The 22,861-nt window shown below is 38.9% G+C and overlaps 1 protein-coding gene across 2 annotated transcripts in view; it reads right to left on the reverse strand.

Moving 5' to 3' along the window:
• The window catches only part of XPO5 (exportin 5), a 50,755-nt gene that overhangs the window by 27,208 nt on the left and 686 nt on the right, over positions 1-22,861 (reverse strand). Inside the window, exons 2-15 of one of the 2 annotated variants that reach the window (XM_045866932.2) lie at positions 21,722-21,843; positions 20,742-20,814; positions 19,681-19,818; positions 19,359-19,541; positions 15,847-15,873; positions 15,260-15,445; positions 14,331-14,407; positions 10,817-10,916; positions 9,524-9,607; positions 8,678-8,803; positions 6,965-7,055; positions 5,434-5,562; positions 3,980-4,098; positions 19-174 (exon numbers count right to left, since the gene is read on the reverse strand). In XM_045866932.2, the coding sequence (XP_045722888.1) occupies positions 19-174; positions 3,980-4,098; positions 5,434-5,562; positions 6,965-7,055; positions 8,678-8,803; positions 9,524-9,607; positions 10,817-10,916; positions 14,331-14,407; positions 15,260-15,445; positions 15,847-15,873; positions 19,359-19,541; positions 19,681-19,818; positions 20,742-20,814; positions 21,722-21,843 (1,611 nt within the window). The remainder of the gene's footprint in view (positions 1-18; positions 175-3,979; positions 4,099-5,433; positions 5,563-6,964; positions 7,056-8,677; positions 8,804-9,523; positions 9,608-10,816; positions 10,917-14,330; positions 14,408-15,259; positions 15,446-15,846; positions 15,874-19,358; positions 19,542-19,680; positions 19,819-20,741; positions 20,815-21,721; positions 21,844-22,861) is intronic. The other variant, XM_045866933.2, reaches the window with a different exon arrangement.

Below are 22,861 nucleotides of genomic sequence, written 5' to 3' on the forward strand. Positions count from 1 at the left end.
AAAGGAGATGGAATTTACCTTAGAGAAGACCTGGGGCAGGAACTCTGGTCTGTAGGTGACAAATGGAAAGAGTGCTGAGACATTAGTGAGGACACAGGACAGGATGAGAGGATCCTTGGTGTCAAAGTTCAGGACCATTTGCAACAGCTCTATTCCATCATTAACAGGAACTGCCTATAATACAGACAATGAAAAAGGATGTTGACATGGCTGATGAGCACTTTCGGTAAAATTTCCTTTAGGATTTGGTTTATAAATATGCAATATGGTTGCCACATATGGTTTTATATACTGCTTTTTAACCTGAAAATTCCAAGCCCCTTACCCCATGTTATTAAAACTTTTCCTAAATGATGCTACCATGTGCCATCTTAAGGATGTAGCTCTTCCTACTACTAGAAATTGAGAATGTTACTAGTTCTTTACCTATTACCAATAGTGCTAATACATCTTTGCAAAAATTTTTTGGCTACATTTTCCATTATTTCATTTGAGGTAGAGACTTTTGGGGACAGCAACAGCTGGAATTACTGAATCAAAAGGTATGAATATTTCTAAGTCAAATTGTTTTTCTTCTTTACAGGCTATATCAATTGATTCTCTGTCCACCAATATATGCCCTTCTTACCATGTTCTCAGCAGCAATTTTGAGTTTATTCCCTAAAATCTTTGCAGTAAGTTAAATAATGAGTTTATTTAAATTTGCATTTCTTCAATTACTAATGAGGACTGAATTTTTTCGTATTTATTAACTTTAATTATTATTTAGTTATTTATTACTTTAGTTTCTCTTCTCTATATAAATCTCATCTTTTGTCTCTTTCTCCACTAGATTCTAGTGTTTTAATTAATTTACATATAAAGAAAAAAAACTTATTGTGAAACATTCCAGACCTTTAGAAAGGTGTAAGCAATACTTTAACTCTCCATGCGACCACTTTGAGATGTACAATGTTACCAACAGAGTGGTTGCTTTGTGTACGTACCCTCCTCTTCAGACCTAGAGGTGGCCACTATCCTGAATTTGGTGCTCACGATTTCAAGGACTCCATCATTTCTGTATACTTCTGCCACATATGTACATATTCCTGGTTACACAGAATTGTGTATGTTTACTTTTGTAGCTTGCTGTTTGGGGTCACCATCATGCTTATGAGACTCATACTTATTCATAGTATATCCTAGTTCCCTTTCACTGCTCTATAAACATATTATCATTTATTCTGTACAATCTACGGAGGGTTATTAAGGTTTTCATTGGCTCAACACATAAGGATTCTATAGAATGTTGGTTGCTCAGTGCTGCAATATGCAGGGGTTTCTTCAGAGTACAGACTTAGAAGTGAAGTTGCTGGGTTATAAGGCTAGGCATCTTCAACTAGATGTCGTCAAATTAGTCTCCCAAGTTGTGATGTCAATTGTACTCAAAAAGCACTGTTTAGAAAATACAAGTTTTTATAGTAAGAATATTAATCCCATCATATTTATTGCAAATATTGTTCCAAGTTTGCCTTTCAAAGTTTATTTTATGATATGTTTTTTAAAAAAGTAGTTAAACCCATTCACTTTTTTGTGATTACTTCCATTATTTTTCGACCCAGGGACCTTTCCTCAAACAGTTAATTTTCCCTAATGCTATTTATTAAATGATCCAATCCTTCTTGATTTCTTTGGGATGCTTATATATGCTCCAGGTTGTTTCTGGGCTATTTTGTCCCAGTGAGCTGCATCTAATGTCAGTACCACACTGCCTATAAAATATCGTACCTTCGTATCTTGCTATCTGCGGCAAATCAATCCTCGTCTTCTTCAAAATGTGATTTTTCCCCCCCTCCAAAGTTATTCCCTATATTAATCCATTGTTAAAGTAAGTCTTCTGGAAATATAAGCTAGCAGCTCAGCTAATGCCACTACAAATGAGAGGAATGACTTTTCAAAAAACTCTTAGTGGGCGCCTAGGTGGCTCAGTCGGTTAAGTGTCTGACTTCAGCGCAGGTCATGATCTCAGGGCTGGGATCGAGCTCCATGTTGGGCTCCCAGCTCATTGGGGACTCTGCTTGTCCCTCTGCCCCTCCCCCAACTCATGCTCCCTCTCTCTCTTTCTCTCAAATAAATAAAATCTTTAGGGATGCCTGGGTGGCTCAGTCGGTTAAGTGTCTGCCTTTGGCTCAGGTCATGATCCATCCCAAGGTCCTAGGACTGAGCCCTGCCTCGGGCTTCCTGCTCAGCAGGGAGCCTGCTTCTCTCTCTCCCTGTGTGTGCCTTCTTTCTTTCTCAAATAAATAAATAACATCTTAAAAACAAAACAAAACAAAACAAAAACCTCTTTTAGCCAAAGAACCTCTTGGGTCAAACTCTTTCACAGGCTACCAGCTGAGCTGCTGACAGACCCTGGGTGAGGGTGGGGATTGAGGGTGCAGAGTGAGCAGTGTGCAAGACTGCTGGATTAGACAATGCTATGCAGAGTCAGAAACTGAGAGCAGCAAGTGGGAATGTGACAGGCTGAGTTCTGTCACTTGCACACTCCTGGGACATATAAAGTGTTACAGCTTCCTTAACAAGTGGTGAATAATTTCATCATATATACATTCACCAAAAACTCACTTCTATTCATTAGGAACGCTTCATTCTGACCCATTTAATTTTGGTGAAGAAAAATGGTTTGAGAGTCAGAGGTTTACTTTAAGTCACTAACAGAAGCCTAAATACTACAATCTAGGATTCTCCTGAGGAAAAAAGAATTTTGTTCTACTATTTTTCTCCCACCAATTATTCTGACTCCTACTCAGTTTCTAATTGTTACCTTTGCTTTGTCTCCAGCCCACATCTTTCTCTTATATACAATCCAAACTTTTTGTACTTTCTGACTAACTAATATTTTGCATTTTGACCAAATACCATCATATTCAAGGACATATCATACAATCCAGCCTACAACCAACTAGGCATCTCCCACCCCCCGCAATACTGCCAGTCCTTTCGTACATTTTAAAGACAAACACCTGACAAACCCTGACCATTTCATTCTCTTGCTTTCCAACAGCATCATTTCCAAGTATCTGGATCTATCAAGCTAACTTAAAAAATGCCAGGAAAAGAAACCCCAGGGCCATTTCCCTTGATTCAATAAAGGGCTTTCTTGATTAGATAATCCCACTTAAACCTGAAAAAGGGCTCATTTAGTAAAAAATGCAGGATCCAAGTAGAATTTCCTACCTAAATTTTGGAACAAACTCTGAATACCATCATTTCAAACTCAAATCAGTATACAGGCAGATGAAGTTAGCGACTCTAAGATCTAATTTGTTAATATGCCTTTTGTGAGAAAAAGCACTATATCTCACAAATAGGTCACATGAAGCATACAAAAACAAGACCACTTTATTCAGATTATTCAGGGAAGAGGACATGGATCAGCTAACATGAATACTGGGTCTATCTGCCATAAACTGAAAAGGATGCTTAATGGCAAACACCTCCAAAGATTTTCCAACTCAAGATTACCACTGCTGTCCTCCCTGCAAAAGTTGTCCTACCTGTGCTTCACTATATGAACAGGCTTATCTTATTATCTGCTTAAAATGAATATTGACCATTGTAGGCTCAGAGTCAAACCTGCAATTTGAACTTGAGTATGTTATTTAACCTCTCTGATTTTCCATTTCCTCCTCTGTGAGACGCACATCCACAGATTTTTCCCATCCCTCTGTCAGTTTTAAAAAGATCAAAATCGGGGTGCCTGGGTGGCTCAGTTGGTTGGGCATCTGCCTTCGGCTCAGGTCATGATCCCAGGGTCCTGGGATTGAGCCCCATATCGGGCTCCTTGCTCAGAGGGAAGCCTGCTTCTCCCTCTCCCACTCCCCCTCTGCTTGTGTTCCCTCCTCTTGTGCTGTGTCTCTGTCAAATAAATAAATAAAATCTTAAAAAAAAAAAAAAGATCAAAATCATTATGCAATGAGCACAGGAAACAGTTACTTACTTCTTTATCTAGTGTCCGAAACATCTGGTTGACCACACTTTCCAAAAAAAAAGTCATGGCTTCCCACTGCACGAATGAAGATGAGAAGATGGAGCAGAGGCTGCCTTCTCCAGTTCCAGCTGCAGGAGAACAGGGTTTTAAAACACAAATATAAACACACACACACACACACACAACTGCAGGATCACAGAAGATACAGAGAGACAATGCGGACTTAGTGGGGACTTAGAGATCACGTAAGTTCACAGTTGAAGAACTAGGATAATCTAATCCCTCTCAGTCTGGGGGAAAGAAAAGAACTAAAAGTAGATGAGGGGCCTATACTGCCTCCACCTCTAACAATGAGCTGTCAGAACTCCCTCTGTGAGTCCTACCTGTAAAACGATTCTGAATATTGAATGAGAATACACACGTAAGCATCAAGAAACACAGGCGATTGACAAATATCAATTAAGCTCTCTCTTCCTCTCCTTTATAACCTGTCCATGAAAATCTAAATAATTAAGATATCTGTGACCATAAAGAATCCTTTCCAAAAAAAAAACAAAACAAAACAGAAACAAAACCTGATATAAGATAACAAAATGCTACTTCATATCCAGTAGCCTCATGACAACTCCAAGTTCTAGAGAACTGTGCCACCCTTCAAGTTCGTAAGTATCAGCAAAGCACATCACTCAAACAGCAAGGCACAGGCAAAAAGATTTATGAATTACTTTTCTTCCTTCTATATAGTGCTCCCATTTACTAGCTTTACCTTGGTGCAATGTATGTGGGCCTCCACAAACATTCAAATTACCAGATACCATGGACCTTTAGAGTCAGTTATGAATACCCAAAACAAAATGTTAAATCCTATGAATGCCAAGTAACTAGTGTATCTGGTAACTGACCATAAATATGGAACCTTTCTAAAGGAGTGACTTATACCTTCTCCTGTTTTATTAAATCCTGTCACCCACAGCATGCATTAATTAATAAGACAATAGACAGATGACATGGAGTACAGAGAAGTTACCTGGCTTATGCATTTGGTACAGAAGTGTTATTTTGATTTTGTACAAAGCAGCATTTCCAAAGGCTTTGAGGTGGCTGAGTGAAAGAGAAAGTCCCTGTAGTGCTCCTATAATGCCTGACTAACAAGGCATTCTTTCTAAGTTTAGGAGTGGTTCTATGCGAGAATTTGGTAGAAAAGCTTTAAAAAGTCTAGACATGCAATTTGCTAAGATGGTGCCAACAGTGAAGTAATATAATCAACAATGAGCAACTGGTTCATTCTGTTAGGAAAGAAAAATGAAGGCAAGACTGACAGGGACATGATTTTACCCTAATTTAAACAGATCATTTTCGAATGCTTATTAGCATGCTGTTCTGAAGTGTGGCTTACAAGGCTTATTTCCTATGTATATTTGATATAATACTTCACTAATGTTTAGAAATAAAAAAAACCTTACAGTTCATGGATCCAGTATCAACAGAAGTTGACAGCTGATACTTTAGCCACTCCCCAGCCATCTGGAAGCTAGTCTTAGGATCCAAACGACATGCTAACCTCATTACCTCTCCTTGTTGGGCCCGGGACGCTGCCAAGAGAAAGACATAAATCAGTACCTGGCAGATAAGAGGTACTTAGTTAATGTTCATTCATTTATCCATCCCAGGAGTAAAGTGTTCAAAGAAACTCTGTTCTGCAGATTTATGCTCTGAATGTAACACATGTTCAATAAAGATTAACGAATTCAGAAATTTTTAAAAGTAAATTATCTCTGCAAGCCGCCCTACCAGATCAATCCTATAAGAGGCAAACTAAAGGCGGTCTCCCATTTCTGTTGGAATTAATAAAAGATTAGGTTGATGCAGATGTTAACAGTGTGGCTGCTGCGGAAAACAGCCTGGCAGTTCCTCAAAACATTAAATGTGACATTACTATATGATCAAATACAGACATATACCCAAGAGAAATAAAAACATGTCTGTCCACTCAACTTGTACATAAATGGTACAACAGCATTATTCCTTTTTTTTTTTTGAAGTAAGCTCTAGGCCCAACGAGGAGCTTGAATTCATGACTCCAAGACCAAGAGCTGTATACTCTGACTGAGCCAGCCATGCACCCCAATAGCAGCATTATTCTCAACAGCTAAGAAGTAGAAACAACTCAAATATCCAACTTATGAAATGGATGAATAAAATGTGGTACGCCCATACAATGAAATATTGGCAATAAAAAGAAAGTACTGATACATGCCACAATATGGGTGAATTTTAAAGACATAACCCTAAGTGAAAGAAGGCAGTTACAAGAGACCATATATCGTATAATCTGTTTATATGAAATGTTCAGAGTAGGTGAAATGTAGAAACAGAAAGTGGATACTGGTTTGCCTGGAGCTGGGAGGGATGAGGGGACTGGGGATGGCTGACAGGGATTCTTGGGGTCATGAAAATGTCCGCAAATTGTGGCAATAGTTGCACAACTCTGAAAATAGAAAAAACCACTGAACTGTATACTATAAATGAGTGAATGCTGTGGTAAACAAATTGTATCTCATAAAGATGTTATTTAAAAAAAAAAAAAGGAAGGGGGGGACCAGCCAGACTACAAAAAAACCAGAAAGAGTTAGGTTATCAAAATGTGGGTTTTTCCTTTTTTAGAAGACCAGCAAGGTAAGGTAGTATTTAATCCTAGGCATAAAAAAATTCAAGTGCCTTACATATAGTTACTATGCCAAAACGCCAAAGTCCAAAGGCTGCATACGTGTGCATGCATGTGTGTGCGTGTAATGCAACGCACAAGAGAGAATACTACACTTGGAATGAGCGCTGTCCCAGTACCTGCTGCAATGTGAAACTAGAGATTAAACAGGCTGCTTGTCCAGATCTTGGGCCCTTTGATATAGAACCCTAAGGGTCAGGCACCATGATTCCTAATACCAGATGCCATTCTCAGATGACTGGCAGAAATTCCAGGCTACTATCACTTACAGTTGAAGAAAGCATTGAAGTCCTCATCACTATCAAAATCAAACCGAGAGTATTCACAGCTAGGGCTGTCTGTTTTAGAAGGAAAGCCCATCTGCAAAGAGAAAGATAATTGGGGTAGGGGAAAAAAACAGACCTACCCAAAGAGGTTTAAACTCTAGGAGCTCAAGCACTTTTTAATTTAAGAAGAGTTAAGGGTTTGCATGAGATCTTCTATAAGCTTCTGGTCTACCCCAAGTCCACAGTTTTCTCCTAGTTCCAATAATTCCGAGAGTGGTAGATAAGAGAAAACTCATTTGATGTTCTCCTCCAGATTCCTCAGGGAGAATTAAGTTCTGGATTGTGTTTACGGTATCTGAGTATAAACCTGTCCCAAATGCTAATACAGCATGCAATAACCAAGAGAGAATTGAGAACGATCTGTGTCCTTCAATGCTGAACCCTGGGAATAAGCATGGAACTTTGCATGTTCCACTCAAAAAGTCCTGAAGACCATGGCAGAGAATGAGAACAGGGTGCCAAGTGCTAGGTGTATTCCTTGAGGAAATAAGAGGACCCTTATATAGGTGCCATTCTCTGATTTTTACAAATCAAGATTAAGCATCTGTCAGCTACAAGAGGCCTTAGCATATCTCAGGGAATTCACAAGCAATTCTACTGAAGTGGTGAGCAATTTGCTTCCACTTTCTGTCCTCCCTTCTCACTCACCTTCAGACCCTCACTAGACCTTCAGAAACAATCACATAGGACTTCATCTTGGAATCTTGGCTCCACCCTGCCTGCTTTTATTATTATTATTATTAGACTGAAATGCATGAGCTCCTGCACCCAAGTTCTTTTTTTTTTAAGATTTTATTTATTTATTTGACGGAGAGAGCAAGAGAGCACAAGCAGAGGGAGTAGCAGAGTGAGAAGGAGAAGCAGGCTCCCCAGTGAGCAGGGAGTCCGATGTGGGGCTGGATCCCAGGACCCTGAGATCATGACCCAAGCCGAAGGCAGATGCCTAACCACCTGAGCCACCCAGGCGCCACCCTGCCTGCTTTTAAACTGGGAAAAGCATTATCCCACTGCATGGTCATGGGTCACAGCTCTTGTTCTTCTTCCTAGCACTTAGCCCAGTACTTTGTATAGAAGTGCTCCAAAATATGAAAAAGTGTATATAATAACCAGTTTGGACTGCCTTCTTCTTGGTGAGTAAGAGAATAATATGCCTAACGATGGGATCTTGGTGACCAAAATGGGCTGTCAGTAATGCCAATCTAAGTCTTATTATGTGTATTCACCTACATTCCATGTTTTGTTTTGTTTTAAAGATTTTTATTTATTTATTTAACAGAGATAGAGAGAGAGCACAAGTAGGCAGAGCGGTAAACAGAGGGAGAGGGAGAAGCAGGGTCTCCGCCGAGCAGGGAGCCCGATGCGGGCCTCGATCCCAGGACCCTGGGATCATGACCTGAGCCGAAGGCAGCCACCCAACCGACCGAGCCACCCAGGCACCCTGTTTTGTTTTTTAAGATTTATTTGAGAGAGAATGAGCAAGTGAGCAGGGGAAGGGGCAGGAGAGACAGAATCCCAAGCAGACTCCCTGTTGAGCGCAGAGCCCAATGTGGAGCTCGATCCCACAACCCTAAGATCATGACCTGAGCCGAAATCGAGACGCTGAACTGACTAAGCCACCCAGGCATTCCATTCCACATTTTGATTCCCATTGCCTACCTTGACCAAGTTAGTCATAGAAGCACGAAGATATTTTGGTATTATTGCTAATAGCAAAGAGTCACGGGATAGGATCTCATGCCGGAAAAGGGCCCCCCAAGTCATTTGAGTTGAAGAACGTAGAAACTAAAGGGGGTGGGGGAAAAAAAAAAAGAAAAACCTCAGTTTAAGGATTTGGATTTTATATAACCAAGATTATTACTTAGCTCAACAATTATCAACAATATTTTTTCATGGAAATAAATCTCTATAATACTTTGAAACTGTCCATGTTGTACTCTATCAGTAATGACTGCCTATTAAGACAAACTATGGGTCAGGTGTAATTCCTGGAGTGTCAGCCGAGCTCTACCACTTTTTCTTCTTTTTTATTCTATGTAAGCTCTATGCCCAATGTAGGGCTCGAACAACCTGGAGAAAAAGAGTTGCATGCTCTACCGACTGAGCCAGCCAGGTACCCCTCTACCACTTTAAGGGCAAAAAAGGATATGGGAATCTCAGGGTGGTACTACAAGGAAAACCTGAAATGTGTGAAATTAATTTTATAACACAATCAATTAGACTTCTGCATTTAAAATGCCTTTGGTAGCAAATCACCCAGGACACACCTCATATCTGATTATCAGCAGAATATTACCTGCGGGAAAAAGCTGTTGACCTAGACGGTGCAACACTTGGCTCAGGAAGACGACTCAACAATTCTCTTAATGAAATTACACTAGAGTTATTTCCTAGGGCCTTAAGAGTCAGGATTTTAAACACTGAGCTGCTAATTATTTCAAGCCGTAGTGCTTGATTTTGGTTTACCTAACTAAAATTTTCAGATGTTGCCTACATAACGTTTACCTGACTTGGATGGGTTGTGAAAGCAAGGAAAGATTCCAGGTATTTTCCAAAGTTTGCTGGTGTTTCTACATCAGAATCCACACCCTGAGGGACAAAAAGACCACTACATCAGTGACGTTGATGGGGGGTGGAAGAGGATAGTGGGAGGAGTAGGGTAACAAACACAGCTGACTCTTGAACACGGGGGCTAAGGGTCAAAAATCCACATATAACTTTTCATTCCCCCAAAACTTAACAGCCTCCTATAGACCGGAGGCCTTACTGATAATGTAAACTGATTAACACATAACACATATTTTGTATATATATTATATACTGTGTCCTTACAATAAAGGAAGCTAAAAAAAAAAGTTATTAAGAAAATTCTAAGAAAGAAAATACATTTACAGAACTGCATGTATTTATCAAAAAATATGTGTCTAAGTGGACCCATGCAGTTCAAACCTGTGTCGTTCAAGGGTCAACTGTACAGAACTTAAACCCTCACAAATTTCAGTTTTGAAAGGACTTTATACTTCCTTGTGACCTAAGGAAGGCATCAATTCAAGGGCTAAAAAGAGGAAAGGTGCTTTACCTCCTTAATCATCATCATTAAAACTCATTCTGTAGTCAAATACTAAAATGAAAAAGAGCATTCATTTCAGAAATCACAGAAAGAAAAAATCTGTATTATTTCTTCACACCTAGTCTATTCATATCTCTGTGACCAAATCTATTAAACAACCATTTGATGGTATATATCGTATGTCTGAAGCTCTATCCTCTCTAGCCATTCAAACCACCATAAAAAGGCATAACATCAGACGCAAATGTCTGTAGCAATGTCCTATCTCTCAACTTATGAGTTATTAAATATTTCCCTAAAGACAGGTATTTCTAGGTCAATCACACTAAAGTTTTCTTTTATGATCAATAATACAATCCTTTAAATTTGGGAAAAGGGTTCTTTATTCAAACACATAATATTTCATGATCTAATAGGACTCTAAAGGGTAATGCATTCAGCAAACTGATGTTCTATAAGTACCAAAATTCACAAGAATAGTAATGTTGACTTTATGGAATAACAGATGTGGATGTTTCCTGTTAACATCAATAACTGACTTGTTAAAAGAAATTTACATCATTCAAACCCTGTTACAATAACTTAATCTATAAAATTGTATGAAATAACCTGTAGGGCAATGCTCCACAAGGCTAAAATTAATGGCATGTTCCACTCATTATACAAATATAACTTTCTAAATGCTCTGTTCAAATGGCCCTGAAACTCTCCAGAAAGTAAGTGCTCACCAGTAATGCACACAGCTGATTGCCCAGAGCACACAACACCTGACAGAGTCTCTTCAGGAAGACATAGTGTTTTTCTACCAAGCCTCCTCCATCAGCAGTCCTGTAAGATGAGAAAATACTATGATTAGTTGCGTATCAAGAGAACCAAAAAGATTCCCACCAAATGGAGCTGTATGTGGTCTGTGCTTCAACATTCAAATTTCTGTTGATTATTAAAATTAAAAAACCAAAAAAACTCAAACCAAACACTGAAGGATCAATATGAGGAACAGGGTTCAATGCAATCTTACCCCTCAAAGAAGCACTCTAGTTCTGCACATTATATGGTCCTTGAGTATTTTGGATTAATAATGTAAACTCTAAGCATGACTGCATACAACAATGCATATACTTATAGGCATTTGTTGATACCCAGGGAGGACTTAAAGAGAGATGCATAGGAAAGCATGTAACAATTCCTTATACCACTGACAAAATTAAAAGGGCTATAATCGGGCGCCTGGGTGGCTCAGTTGGTTAAGCGACTGCCTTCAGCTCAGGTCATGATCCTGGAGTCCCTGGATCGAGTCCCACATCGGGCTCCCTGCTCGGCAGGGAGTCTGCTTCTCCCTCTGACCCTCCCCCCGCTCTCATGTGTTCTCTCTCATTCTCTCTCTCTCAAATAAATAAATAAAATCTTAAAAAAAAAAAAAAAGGGCTATAATCAAGAGAAAGAAAAGACAAGCCACAGACTGGGAGAAAATATCTGCAAAAGTCACATCTAAAAAAGGACCGTTATCCAAAATATGTAACAAACCCTTAAAACTCAACAATAAGAAAACAACCTGATTAAAACATAGGCCAAAAAGCTTAACAGACATCTCATCAAAGATAAACAGATGACAAATAAACATATGAAAAGATGCTCCACATTATATGTCATCAGGAAATTGCAAATTCAAATAAGATACCTTTCACACCTATTAGAATGGCCAGAATCCAGACCAAAGACAACACCAAATGGTGATGGAGGATGTGGAGCAACAGGAACTCTCATTCATTGCAGGTGAGAATGCAAAATGGTATAGCCACTTTGAAGACAATTTGAGTTTCTTACAAAACTAAGCATAGTCTTAACAATCCAGCAATCATGCTTCTTAGTATTTACCCAAAGGAGTTGAAAATACGTTCACACAAAGACCTGCGTGTTTATAACATGTTAAATCTAGGTGTTTATTGCAGCTTTATTTATAACTGGCAAAATTTGGAGGCACAACCAAGATGTCTTTTGATAGGTGAATGAATAAACCGGTACAACCAGACAATGGGATATTATTCACTGCTAACAAGGAATGAGCTATCAAGGCCATAAAAACACATGGGAAAATTCTAAATGCATGTTACCAACTGAAAGAAGTCAATCTGAAAAGGTTATACGATTCCAACTATATGACATTCTGGAAAACGGAAAACTACGGAGAAAGTAAAAAGATCAGATCAGTTGTTGCCAGATGCTGGGGTGAGAGAGGAGAGATGAATAGGCAGAGCAATGAGGATTTTTCGGGCAGTAAAAATACTCTGTAAGATACTGTAATGATACATGTTATTGTACATTTGTTGAAACCCACAGAATGTACAACACCAAGAAGTGAACCTTAAAGTAAACTATGGACTTTGGATGATTATAATGTGTCAGTGTAGGTTCATCAATTGTAACAAATGTACCACTTTGGTTGGGGATGTTGTTAATGAGAGAGGCTATGCATGTGGGGGGAGCATGGGAAAGCTCTGCACCTGTGCTGAATTTTGCTGTGAACCTGAAATTGCTCTTAAAAATGTAAATCTTTAAAAAAATTAAAAAAAATAAAAACATAACTTTGTGTGTCACTTCTCGAAGTCATTTAGTTCAGATGTGTAATTTCTTAGTTACTATTTTAGAATCCAAATAACTCTTTAAAAAAGGGGTGCTTGGGTGGCTCAGTCGGTTAAGTGTCTACCTTCGGCTCAGGTCATGATCTCCAGGTCCTGGGATCAAGTCCCGCATTGGACTCCTGGCTCATGTCTGCTTCTCCCTCTGCTCCTCCCCTCTCCTACCATGCGCATGCACACTCTCTCTCTTTCTCTCTCATAAAGATAAAAAAAATCTTTTTTTTTTTTTTAAGATTTTATTTATTCATTTGTCAGAGAGAGAAAGCACAAGCCAGGGGAGTGGCAGAGGCAGAAGGAGAAGCAGACTCCCCGCTGAGCATGGAGCCCAATGCATGACTCGATCCCAGGCCCCTGGCATCATGACCTGAGCTGAAGGCAGATGCTTAACTGACTGAGCCACCCAGGCATCCCTAAAAAAAAAAAAAATTAAAAAAAATAACTTATTTGGTGGCAAAACCCGACCTGAAATGATGCAGGACTATTCACACTAGTAAGAATTAGTAATAACTAGTGTGTACAGCACTCATATTAGCTGTGTTCCTGAGGCAGAGTATAATGTAAAAAGCATGGGCCTCGGGGTAAGAAGACCGGGGCTCTAGCCATGTTGAGGGATAATACGGCATTACAGTTTCTAGTGCAGGACTCGAGTCTGATTGCCTGATTCGAATCATAGCTTTACTAACCAGTACCAGTAAGTAACACAACAGAGATGGGACACCTCAGTGTGAATGTCATGGTTTCTATGGAACTAAGAAATGGACCTGGGGAACAGTCAACTACAGTGGCCATCCAAAAGACATGTTATGAATTTAATTAAAAGGATCCCTTAAAAACAGAGCTAGTCTGCAGAGAAAAGAAAGCCATCATAAAAGCTGTGTAGGAATGGACAGTAAGAGATTTTAAGTAATACATGTGTATCTCACATCTTTTCAATTGTCCCTGAGACTAAGAGAAGAGTATCCAAAAAAAAAAAAAAAAAAAAGATGCTATGACAGCTTTAACTGTCTTTGTAGTACAGTTCTACCTGCCTTCCTAGTAAGAAACACATTATCAGGAAAAGGTCAAGTGTTTTCCAAAGCAATTAAAAATGAAAGAAAGTGGAAGCCATTATTTTAGGACACAGAATGTGTTTGCAGGTCCCATGCATACATTTCTCATCGAACACACTATTCCTGCTGCTTCCAAGAGCCTCAGCACTTTAGGCATTGATTACTTTGAGCAGGAGAGGAGGGAGCAGCGTCTGGAGTTCTGCAGTCAAGGCAGGCCCTGGGGCAGACTCTGGTCCAGAAGATCAGAGCATTCTCAGGCCTAGGCACCAGCGCTACTAGGAGGCTTGGGGATCACCAGAAGCAAACAGAATCAAGGAGATGAGCTGTCTGGGAAGAATGGGGAAAACTGTGAAAGTGACTGGGTATAGAGTTAACAGCCAGAACTTCTTTCCAGCATAAAGTCTTTAAAAAGGTTAAAAAGTTCCTTTAAGACTGCCTTTCAAATTAAAAACACTGTCAACTGACTGCCAATATTCAGATAGGAACTTCAGATATATTGGTATAAACTATAGAAATGACAAAGAAACCAGAAAACACATAGAAGAGTAGATACTCACTGTGCAGCCGAGAGTATATAATGCATGGCAACATCCCCAAATAAGACCATCAAGGGCTTCCGGTCTTCCAACTTGCCCTAGAATCAATTTTAGGGAAACACAGGTAATACAAACTCTGTTATTAAAAACCTTCAAATACTAACATCTTCTATACCTATATAATGAAATATACTGACTTCATAATCTCTCATAGTCCCAGGGCAAACTAAACACTGGAAAAAAGGCCGATTCTTTAAAATCAAAACTGGATTTCTCTCTCTTCTATTTTTAAATGTGTTGGGCAATAATGCTGATATGAAAACAAAGTAAATTACATCTAAAGATAATATTCCTATGGAGAAAAGAGTCACAGTCCCATTTGTTAGCCCAGGCCAATATAAAGCCAGTGTAGCTACCACCTAAGATTCTTTGACATAACACTGAGTTTTAAATTTTAGTATTACTTTCTTTTTTTTAAAGATTTTATTATTTATTTGACAGAGGCACAACGAGAGAGGGAACACAAGCAGGGGGAGTGGGAGAGGGAGAAGCAGGCTTCCCGCTGAGCAGGGAGCCCGATGCGGGGTTCGATCCCAGGACCCCGGGATCATGACCTGAGCCGAAGGCAGACGCTTAACAACTGAGCCACCCAGGGGCCCCAAATTTTAGTATTACTTTCATCTTGTTTCTTCAGTGTGAAGTGCCAAGATTCATAGAGATTTCAAAAATAAGGTAGTCCAACACATCTCTGTATATGCTGCCAATGGATCCCTAGAATACAGGCAAACTACAGTCCAAAGAGGTTGGAGGCAGATAATTAAATTGGTGTCAGGTAAAAATAAATCCCAAACTTTCCAATGTCTTTCTGCCACAACGTACAATTAGACACACATACATACATACCCCGTAGAGACTCTGAGGATAAAAGTCAATTTGAAGTGGTAACTTACTTTTCTGCTGACTGCAATGAGAAGACACTCAGCTGCTCCCAACTGAAGTTCCTGTTCATTCAGAAGCAGGCAGAGCATCTCTAAAAGCTTACAGTTTTCAGCAGTGATATGACTCATGGACACCCAGTCAATGTAGCCTGCTAGAGTATTCAGCGCTGCGACTCCTACTCGACAGTTTGCTTGGGCCTGCGTGAAAAGAAATAACTTTCAATCATTAAGTCCTCACTAACAGACAAAGAGGCTGTGGTTATGCCTTAGCTCCTCCTATTCTCTAATTCTAAAAAGAAAACAATTTTTTTAAAAAAAAAACATACTCATGTAACAGCCAGACAGAGCACTCAAAGGTCTTCTTTTGATGCACAACTTCTCAAACAACAGCATTCTCAGTGTCTGTCAATGAGATCATACTGGCGCATGTAGCCATTTCATCTCCTCTGATAAATTGTAAATACGGCAATTCTAACTCCCTTCTACCATTGCTCAGTGATCATCTAAACCAAGGCTGAGGTTACCCTCCACTAGGTATATGCATCTCTGTACCTGAAAGCCTCAAAGAAGTCTCCTTCCAACTCCACAAGAGCTCTTACCTTTGACTCCTGAGAATTATCTGTCTTCTGAAAGAAAAGAAGTATAAGGATCCAATGTTTTTAATGAGCAAAAGGCTATGTAAGTAACTTTCCACCCACTTAATAAAGTCCCTTGAATAATGATTTTAAATACAGACTCCACTTTTAACCTTGGAAAAGAATACAAGTGCATTAAGAAAATTTAGCTACTATTTCCCCTAAGGAAAGGTTATTTGAATTTTAGCAATATGACAAAAAGTTAGTATCTAAAGAGCTTACACAAATTTGTTGCAACATTAAGTCCACAAAGACAGTTTCAAAGCACACTGTTTAGAAAGTACAACAGATGAATAAATAAGGCTCCACACTGCTAGGGATCAAAGAAATGTAATTCAAAACAAAGTATGGGCATTTTTTCATATTCAAATAAAGACAAATTATAACTAGCAAAAGAATATTGAAATGATGTAATATAAATGGAAAAAGGTGAGACAAAGTTGAATGAACATAATTTATGACCATATATGTATGCACATAACACAGGAAAATCACACACACAAAAATATCACATGCTGAATAGATAAAAATAATGTCCATTCAGTAAATGTACAATTATAACTGATTTCTACCCTTATACTTTAAATTACATAAATACTACACAATGCTTATAATTTACATGTACAAAACTATTATTTTCCAAAAAAACTTCTGAAATTAAAATGAAGAATAACTCCTGAAGACAAGTAAAGGGGAACAGAAGCAGGAATAACAACTTTTGAAGCACCTGAAAAACTCACTGCCATTAGGACTATAAAGGATTTGTTCTACAATTTCTCTTCTCAACTTTTAAAAAATACGTTTGTTAATAAAGGACAAGTATTAAGTCTTCATCATCAGTGACGGGATAGAAGTGTTAATGGGCAGAGAGGAGAACCCTCTCACACCAGCATCTACTGATGCTGTCCAAGAAGGAAAAGGAATCCAAGTGACAAGAGCCAATTCTAGTCTTTCCTCTCCAACAATTTTTCACTCCCACTCCGATCCTGTAGGTCCCCTTGGACCAGGGCCCAGGTCACTGGACAGGGACAGCGAGCCTACTCATCCTGTCGCGTTTACCATTCAACCTACCCTCCCCACCCCAACTGGGAAGGTGAAGGGATGGAAGGCGAGAAGGGGAAGGGAAGGGAGTAAGAAGCTGAGATGGAAAGAGAGAAGGGAGGAAAGGAGAGAAGGAATGGAAGAAGGGATGCAACTTCTCAAGCAAAAGACGTTGTTCCAGGTACACAAGACAGCTCCTGGTGTGCTCTGGTCTTGGACACAAGAGGTAGTCTGGTTTAACAGATGAAGGGAACTGAAACTGAGGCTAAAGAAAAACACTGCAGCGGATGTGTTTCTAACGTCTCAGACCATCACTCATCAGCCCTGCGCAGGCATGCTGGCTAGACTGCTGGGGCATCTAAGGAGTCATAATTTGTCCCCCTTCTCCCACAGATTAAATCTCCTAGGTGAAAAGGAAAAAAAATACCTCCTTCACCCTCAATACACCTAAGTTTTTAAGTGCAAGTATTTTCCTGACATTTTCTTTTGAAAAATCTTGGGGAGATATTCTGGGGGAAACAGGCCATTATAGAATGGGACTTGAAGTTCACCACAACCATTTACTAGGGGATCTTCAATAATTATTCTCTGGACCTTGTTTTCTTCATCCATAAAATGGAGACTATACTTTCTGACTCTTAGGGTTGTTCTGAAGATTAAGTAACACACAAAGTGCAAACAAGTATATGGCATATATTAGGTACTTACTCTGAGTTCTCCCCACCCCAACAGCTCAAAGTACCTTCCCATCATTTGTGTTAGTATCTAATACTTCTCTAAAAATTGCCAGGGGCCTGGGGCGCCTGGATGGCTCAGTCAGTTAAGCGTCAGCCTTCGGCTCAGGTCATGATCCCAGGGTACTGGGACTGAGCCCCACATCGGGCTCTCTGCTTAGTAGGGAGCCTGCTTCTCCCTCTCCCTGCCACTCTGCCTACTTGTGATCCCTCTCTCTCTTGTCAAATAAATAAAATCTTTAAAAAAAAAAAATTGCCAGGGGTGTAAAAATAACTAATTTTAATTAATCCTATTTTGTGAATAAGCACATATAAGAATTCTAGATCAGGGTTTTTCTTTTATTTTTTAGGTGGGGTAGGAGGGGCAGAGGGATAGGGAGACAGAGAATCCTAAGCAGGCTCCACGTTCAGTGAGGTGCCCAATGTGGGGCTCAATCTCCTGACCCTGAGGTCATGACCTAAGTTGAAATCAAGAGTTGGATGGCTTAACCGACTGAGCCACCCAGGCATCCTTAGATCAGGGTTTTTCAACCTCAATACTACTGGCATTTGGGTTGGATAATTCTTTATTGTAGAGGAACAATTATGTGTGTTACAGAATGTTTAGCAGTATGCCTGGCCTCTACCCACTAGATGCCAGCAGCAACCCCCCAGCTGTGATAACACGTGGGACAAAACGGTCCCTTGCTGAGAACTACTGTACTAGATTAATTTTCACATGGCTTTCTTCTGAAAGCTCTCTGTTAAAAATGACAATGGTTGGAAACACAGTATCTGGCTTGCCCTCTTCTGCCGAATACCTTCCCAGGAAGAATAAAATACAGGTATTTCCCACTTTTTGTAAGTTTGTGTTATGAAACTTTGATTTTTCACAAGACCCACATTAGTAGCTGTTTTCTTTAACTGAAAGAAATCCGAGGAGGATTTTCTGCTTTTACTTTAAAGAAAGGCAAAAAGTGAAAATAGCTTTCAATATTTGTTTTACAGCAAGACCTTACAGAGGTACCACTAAGTTCCTTTCTCAGGAACTACAATCAGCATCTGAGCATGGAACTGCCATAGCTTTGAACTGTGTCTGGGAGCATCTGTGCTTTATCTTGACTTATTTTGTGTGCCTGTTAGCAAGATGTGTCCCTAAGGTGTCATAAAAGCTAAGGAGAGGTTATTTTTTGGATGTGGGAATGTTCAGAAATTATTCCATATAAATTAATGGTAATTTCTTCTTCATTCTATGCTATTTGGACTTACAAAAGATTTCAAGGGAACGCTCTTCTTTCAGGTAGCAGGGGAAATCTGTACCAAGAATCATGTGGTCAAGATAAATAAAACCTGGCAATTTCCTGCAAAAGGGACCGGGACTAAATATGGCATCAAAATTTAACAGGGATGCTACCCTGACCTACCGGAAATCCGGGTTTTAAATACTTTAAACATTAAGAATTAACAATTTTTATACTGTTTTAAGAAGTTTCTTACTATAAAGGATTATTTTTTTAACATGGGAACTCACTGACCTGAGTTTCTTGGAAAATTAGTTCCAGTTCTTCCTGTCATGTTTCTCTTTTGCTTATAAAATGGTTTCCTTTTGCTGAACTAGACATCCTAATTCCTTGCTGACAGATTATTTTAACTTCAAAAAAACAAACAACAAAACCACTCATATTAGAAAATAGAACTTTTGGGAGGTGGGGTAGCCCTTACCACTTGTCGGTACTTGTTTACATTTTCTTGAAGCGTGTTAAGTAGAAAACTGAAGATCTTTTCCATGTTCTGGGTTAATGTTTGCTGGATATCCCTTCTTCTTTGAGGGGGTAGTGTCTGAAAGGTCACTACATCCTCTGCCAGTCGTAGAAGGATAAACATCACTAATTCTGTCTGTGTTTCCTGCATCAATAGAAATAAGCTAATTAAACTGAAACTTCTTTTTCACTATAGGTATGCCCAAAAGCTCTTTTCTGTTGACAAAACAAACTCCAGAACAGCCCCGCAAAATAAACGGAACTAATATAGTTATATTTCATACCCCTTGTTTGGAAAGGGTGTCCAGTTCTATTAGCATATCAGGCCAGTGCTGTGGCCACTCCCGCTTGATCATTTCTACTACAATTCGAGACAAAACATCCTTAATATGGTTCTCTTCTTCCAAAATATTCAGTGTTCCCTGAAAAAGAATAAGAGATAGTAAGAGGTTTGTAAGACTGAATTTAAGAAACCTAAAAAACCCAAAACCCTGTGCTGTGAAAGTGTACACAACTCCTCAGCAGGCTTGCTTTTAAACTAAACGGGGTAAACAAACCTGTTCTCCAGGTCTGAGTCACTTGTCCTGCATTCTCACTAACCATTTTCCTCACTCAAAGCTTAAGTAAGGGTGGCATAAAGTGACTGTCACACAGAGCAAGGAAGACATCATTGTTTTCCTTTACAAACTGAAGAGACTCTCAGACTATTTCATTTTGTAAGAGCGCCAAAGTAGAAGAGTACAGAAAGGAGGACAATAAGAAGCTGATAAAATAAGAGAGTTTGGGAAGCAAAACTAAATATTTTACCGATAGTTCTAGCATTATAAGACCAAAAAAACTATTCCTGGGACGTTGTTCTTCTGGAGTTTGATAGCGAGATTAATTAATTAGGATTTCTATCAAGTTTCCCAAGAACCAGCAAAATACAAATCCTAAATTGATAGTTTTGAAGGGGATTTTTTTCTATTAAAGTCACTCAACTTTGGAGAGGAAAAGGTGGGAATTCAACTTTTCATGCCATTTGTAAAAAAAAAAAGAAAAAAGGCTGTGGATTTTAGGCATGTTTAAAGTCATATCCTAATTCCTGATACTAATTCATACTGCATATTTTGTATTGTTAAAATCATACAGTAATTCGGTTTGGAATAAAAGGAAACAAACAGCAAAGTGCAATCTAGTTTAGATCTAATAATCTTGTTCATTTGCTGAAAATGTTTCATCTTCTCTGCCCTGTTGAGCGTGCTGTTTGACCTATGTAGACCTAGTTTTTACATAAATGTTAAAGAAGTTACCCTTAGTCTAAACTACCTCTGAAACACAAGTGTTCCAACCAATCATTCCTTACATTTGCAATCAGCTCCATGACACTGTTCTTCAGATAGACCTTCTCCAATCGAGACATGCTGTTCCACCGAAACCTGGCCACCAAAATGTGTAAGGTCAAGAGAACCACATTAGAAGTCTTCATAAGAGACTAGCTTTGATTCTATGTTATATTATGCTAGTGATTTCACCAAGAAATTGTACTTTTGATTTTGTACCCTTCAAAAAATGGACAAGAACACTCTATATTCAACTAAAATGCTAACAACAGAAAAATTCTTGGGAAAAAGTTCTATATAGGAAGTGGTCCACTATTTGATATTCACACAGGATTTGTGCACAGATTAGCTTTTCCTCTTGATTTTACTGATAGGTCAAAAGCAAATATACACCTGGGACAACTGCAACAAATGTAGTTGCTTCTCAGAAAATACAATGGTGATACCACTAATTCCTCTTTTTCTGGTGCTGGCTTATGAATAACACAGAACACAAAAACTATGGCTAAGTCTTAAAAGCTGATTCTTCTGATAAATGCTAGGGGTAGGAGACTCAAGTTAGGAAGGGTTTTCAGTTTTTCTCATATAATCCTGCTTCAGATTCGCCATTCAGAGAAAGAACACACTCAAACTTAAAAAAAAAATTAAAAGTACAATGCCTAACCAGAGATTTATTACCTATACACTGTATTATTCTAAAAAGACTGAGATCTGCTGGCATATAGTAGCAGCTCAATAAATACTGACTGAACCACTATCAGATAATATATGTAGAATGCTTTGACTGTACCATGTATTTTACATGGATGAAAAAACTGAAAAAGAGGAAGGTTAAGTCTTAAATAAGAGTACTCTTGAGGCTGTGATAATCTCTTGGGGATCACTCCTTTCTTCTTGGAGATTGTTCTTTTCTACTCACCTAAAGATTATCTCTATGAGTTATATAAGAAATAAAGATTTGCTCTCTCACAGACTTCGGTGGTACTGTCCAAAAGCTCCTTACTTGACAACGTGTTCCAGGATTTGAAGGCCAAAATGTCTGACGATGGCAATTTGTGTTTTCTCAGCCAACCTCAAGCCACAGGGGACACAGATAGGGCACTTTTCTTTAAACTCTTCACAAAACTGAAACAAAAAAAGTTAGTATTTCCCTTAGGAGGCAAGAGAGAGTGGGGATTAAAAAATTTAAAAACTTACCTTACGGAACTCCAACCTGAGCTATATTTTTAAACTGCAGAATCTAGACCAATAGTATATGAGTAAAGAACTGATAAACATTCCTTTCACTTTGATAGTTATAAATTTTCCATGCTATGGCCAAATAATGTTGAAAAAAGTCTGACCTAAAGGAGTAAAAAATCATTTGTTAGAGATATACCCCTGAAGTATATAGGAATGAAATGACAATTTCTAGGATTTGCTTTAAAAAAAGTTAGGTGGGGGGAAGGAATAAAGCAAATGTGGCAAAATCTTTGTAACTCCTGAATTTAGGTGAGGGGTATATACAAGATCATTGTAGTATTATTCCCTTTACTTTTGTGTATATTTTTAATATTTTATAGCAAAAAACCAAACTAATAGAACCCAACTGTTTCTCATTCCAAATCCTGTGGCAGACATCTGTGTTTTTAAAAGTAAAGTTTTCCCCAAATGATGTTCACTCTATAAAGTTACATCATTTAAAACATACACAGCACTTAACTGAATAAAAACTTTAAAAAATATATATGCACAGGTGTTTTTCCTAATGGTCATCTCTCACATCCTACACACATAGTTTGATGTGGGAATAAGTTCACATTTTATTAGCATCCCAATTTGTATTAGCATTCCCAAACTGCAACACAAGAGTCAGTCCCAGGAGCTGAGCATCCGGATTCAAGAAAACTACTTTCAGGAAACCAAAGTGCCCTTGTTAAAATGCAAAGTAAGTGGCAGAAGTTCATCTTTGCGCAAAATAGCCTGAGAATAGAACACAGTAAAAGAACATGGGGGGAGGGTGTGGGAGAATTAGCCCAGAAATAACCCAAGACACAGAAGAGGATTAGTGAGAGGTGTAAGAATGTAAATAAAGTGGCATTAGGGGGGCTGGAGCTCGACTAGGACGGGTCAGGAGAGTGCAAGGAAACGTTTAATGCAGGGG

Source organism: Mirounga angustirostris, unplaced genomic scaffold (assembly GCF_029215605.1).
Source record: "Mirounga angustirostris isolate CCGP_5_RB_7025 unplaced genomic scaffold, mMirAng1.0.hap1 SCAF_8, whole genome shotgun sequence".
Classification (NCBI taxonomy): Eukaryota; Metazoa; Chordata; class Mammalia; order Carnivora; family Phocidae; genus Mirounga; species Mirounga angustirostris.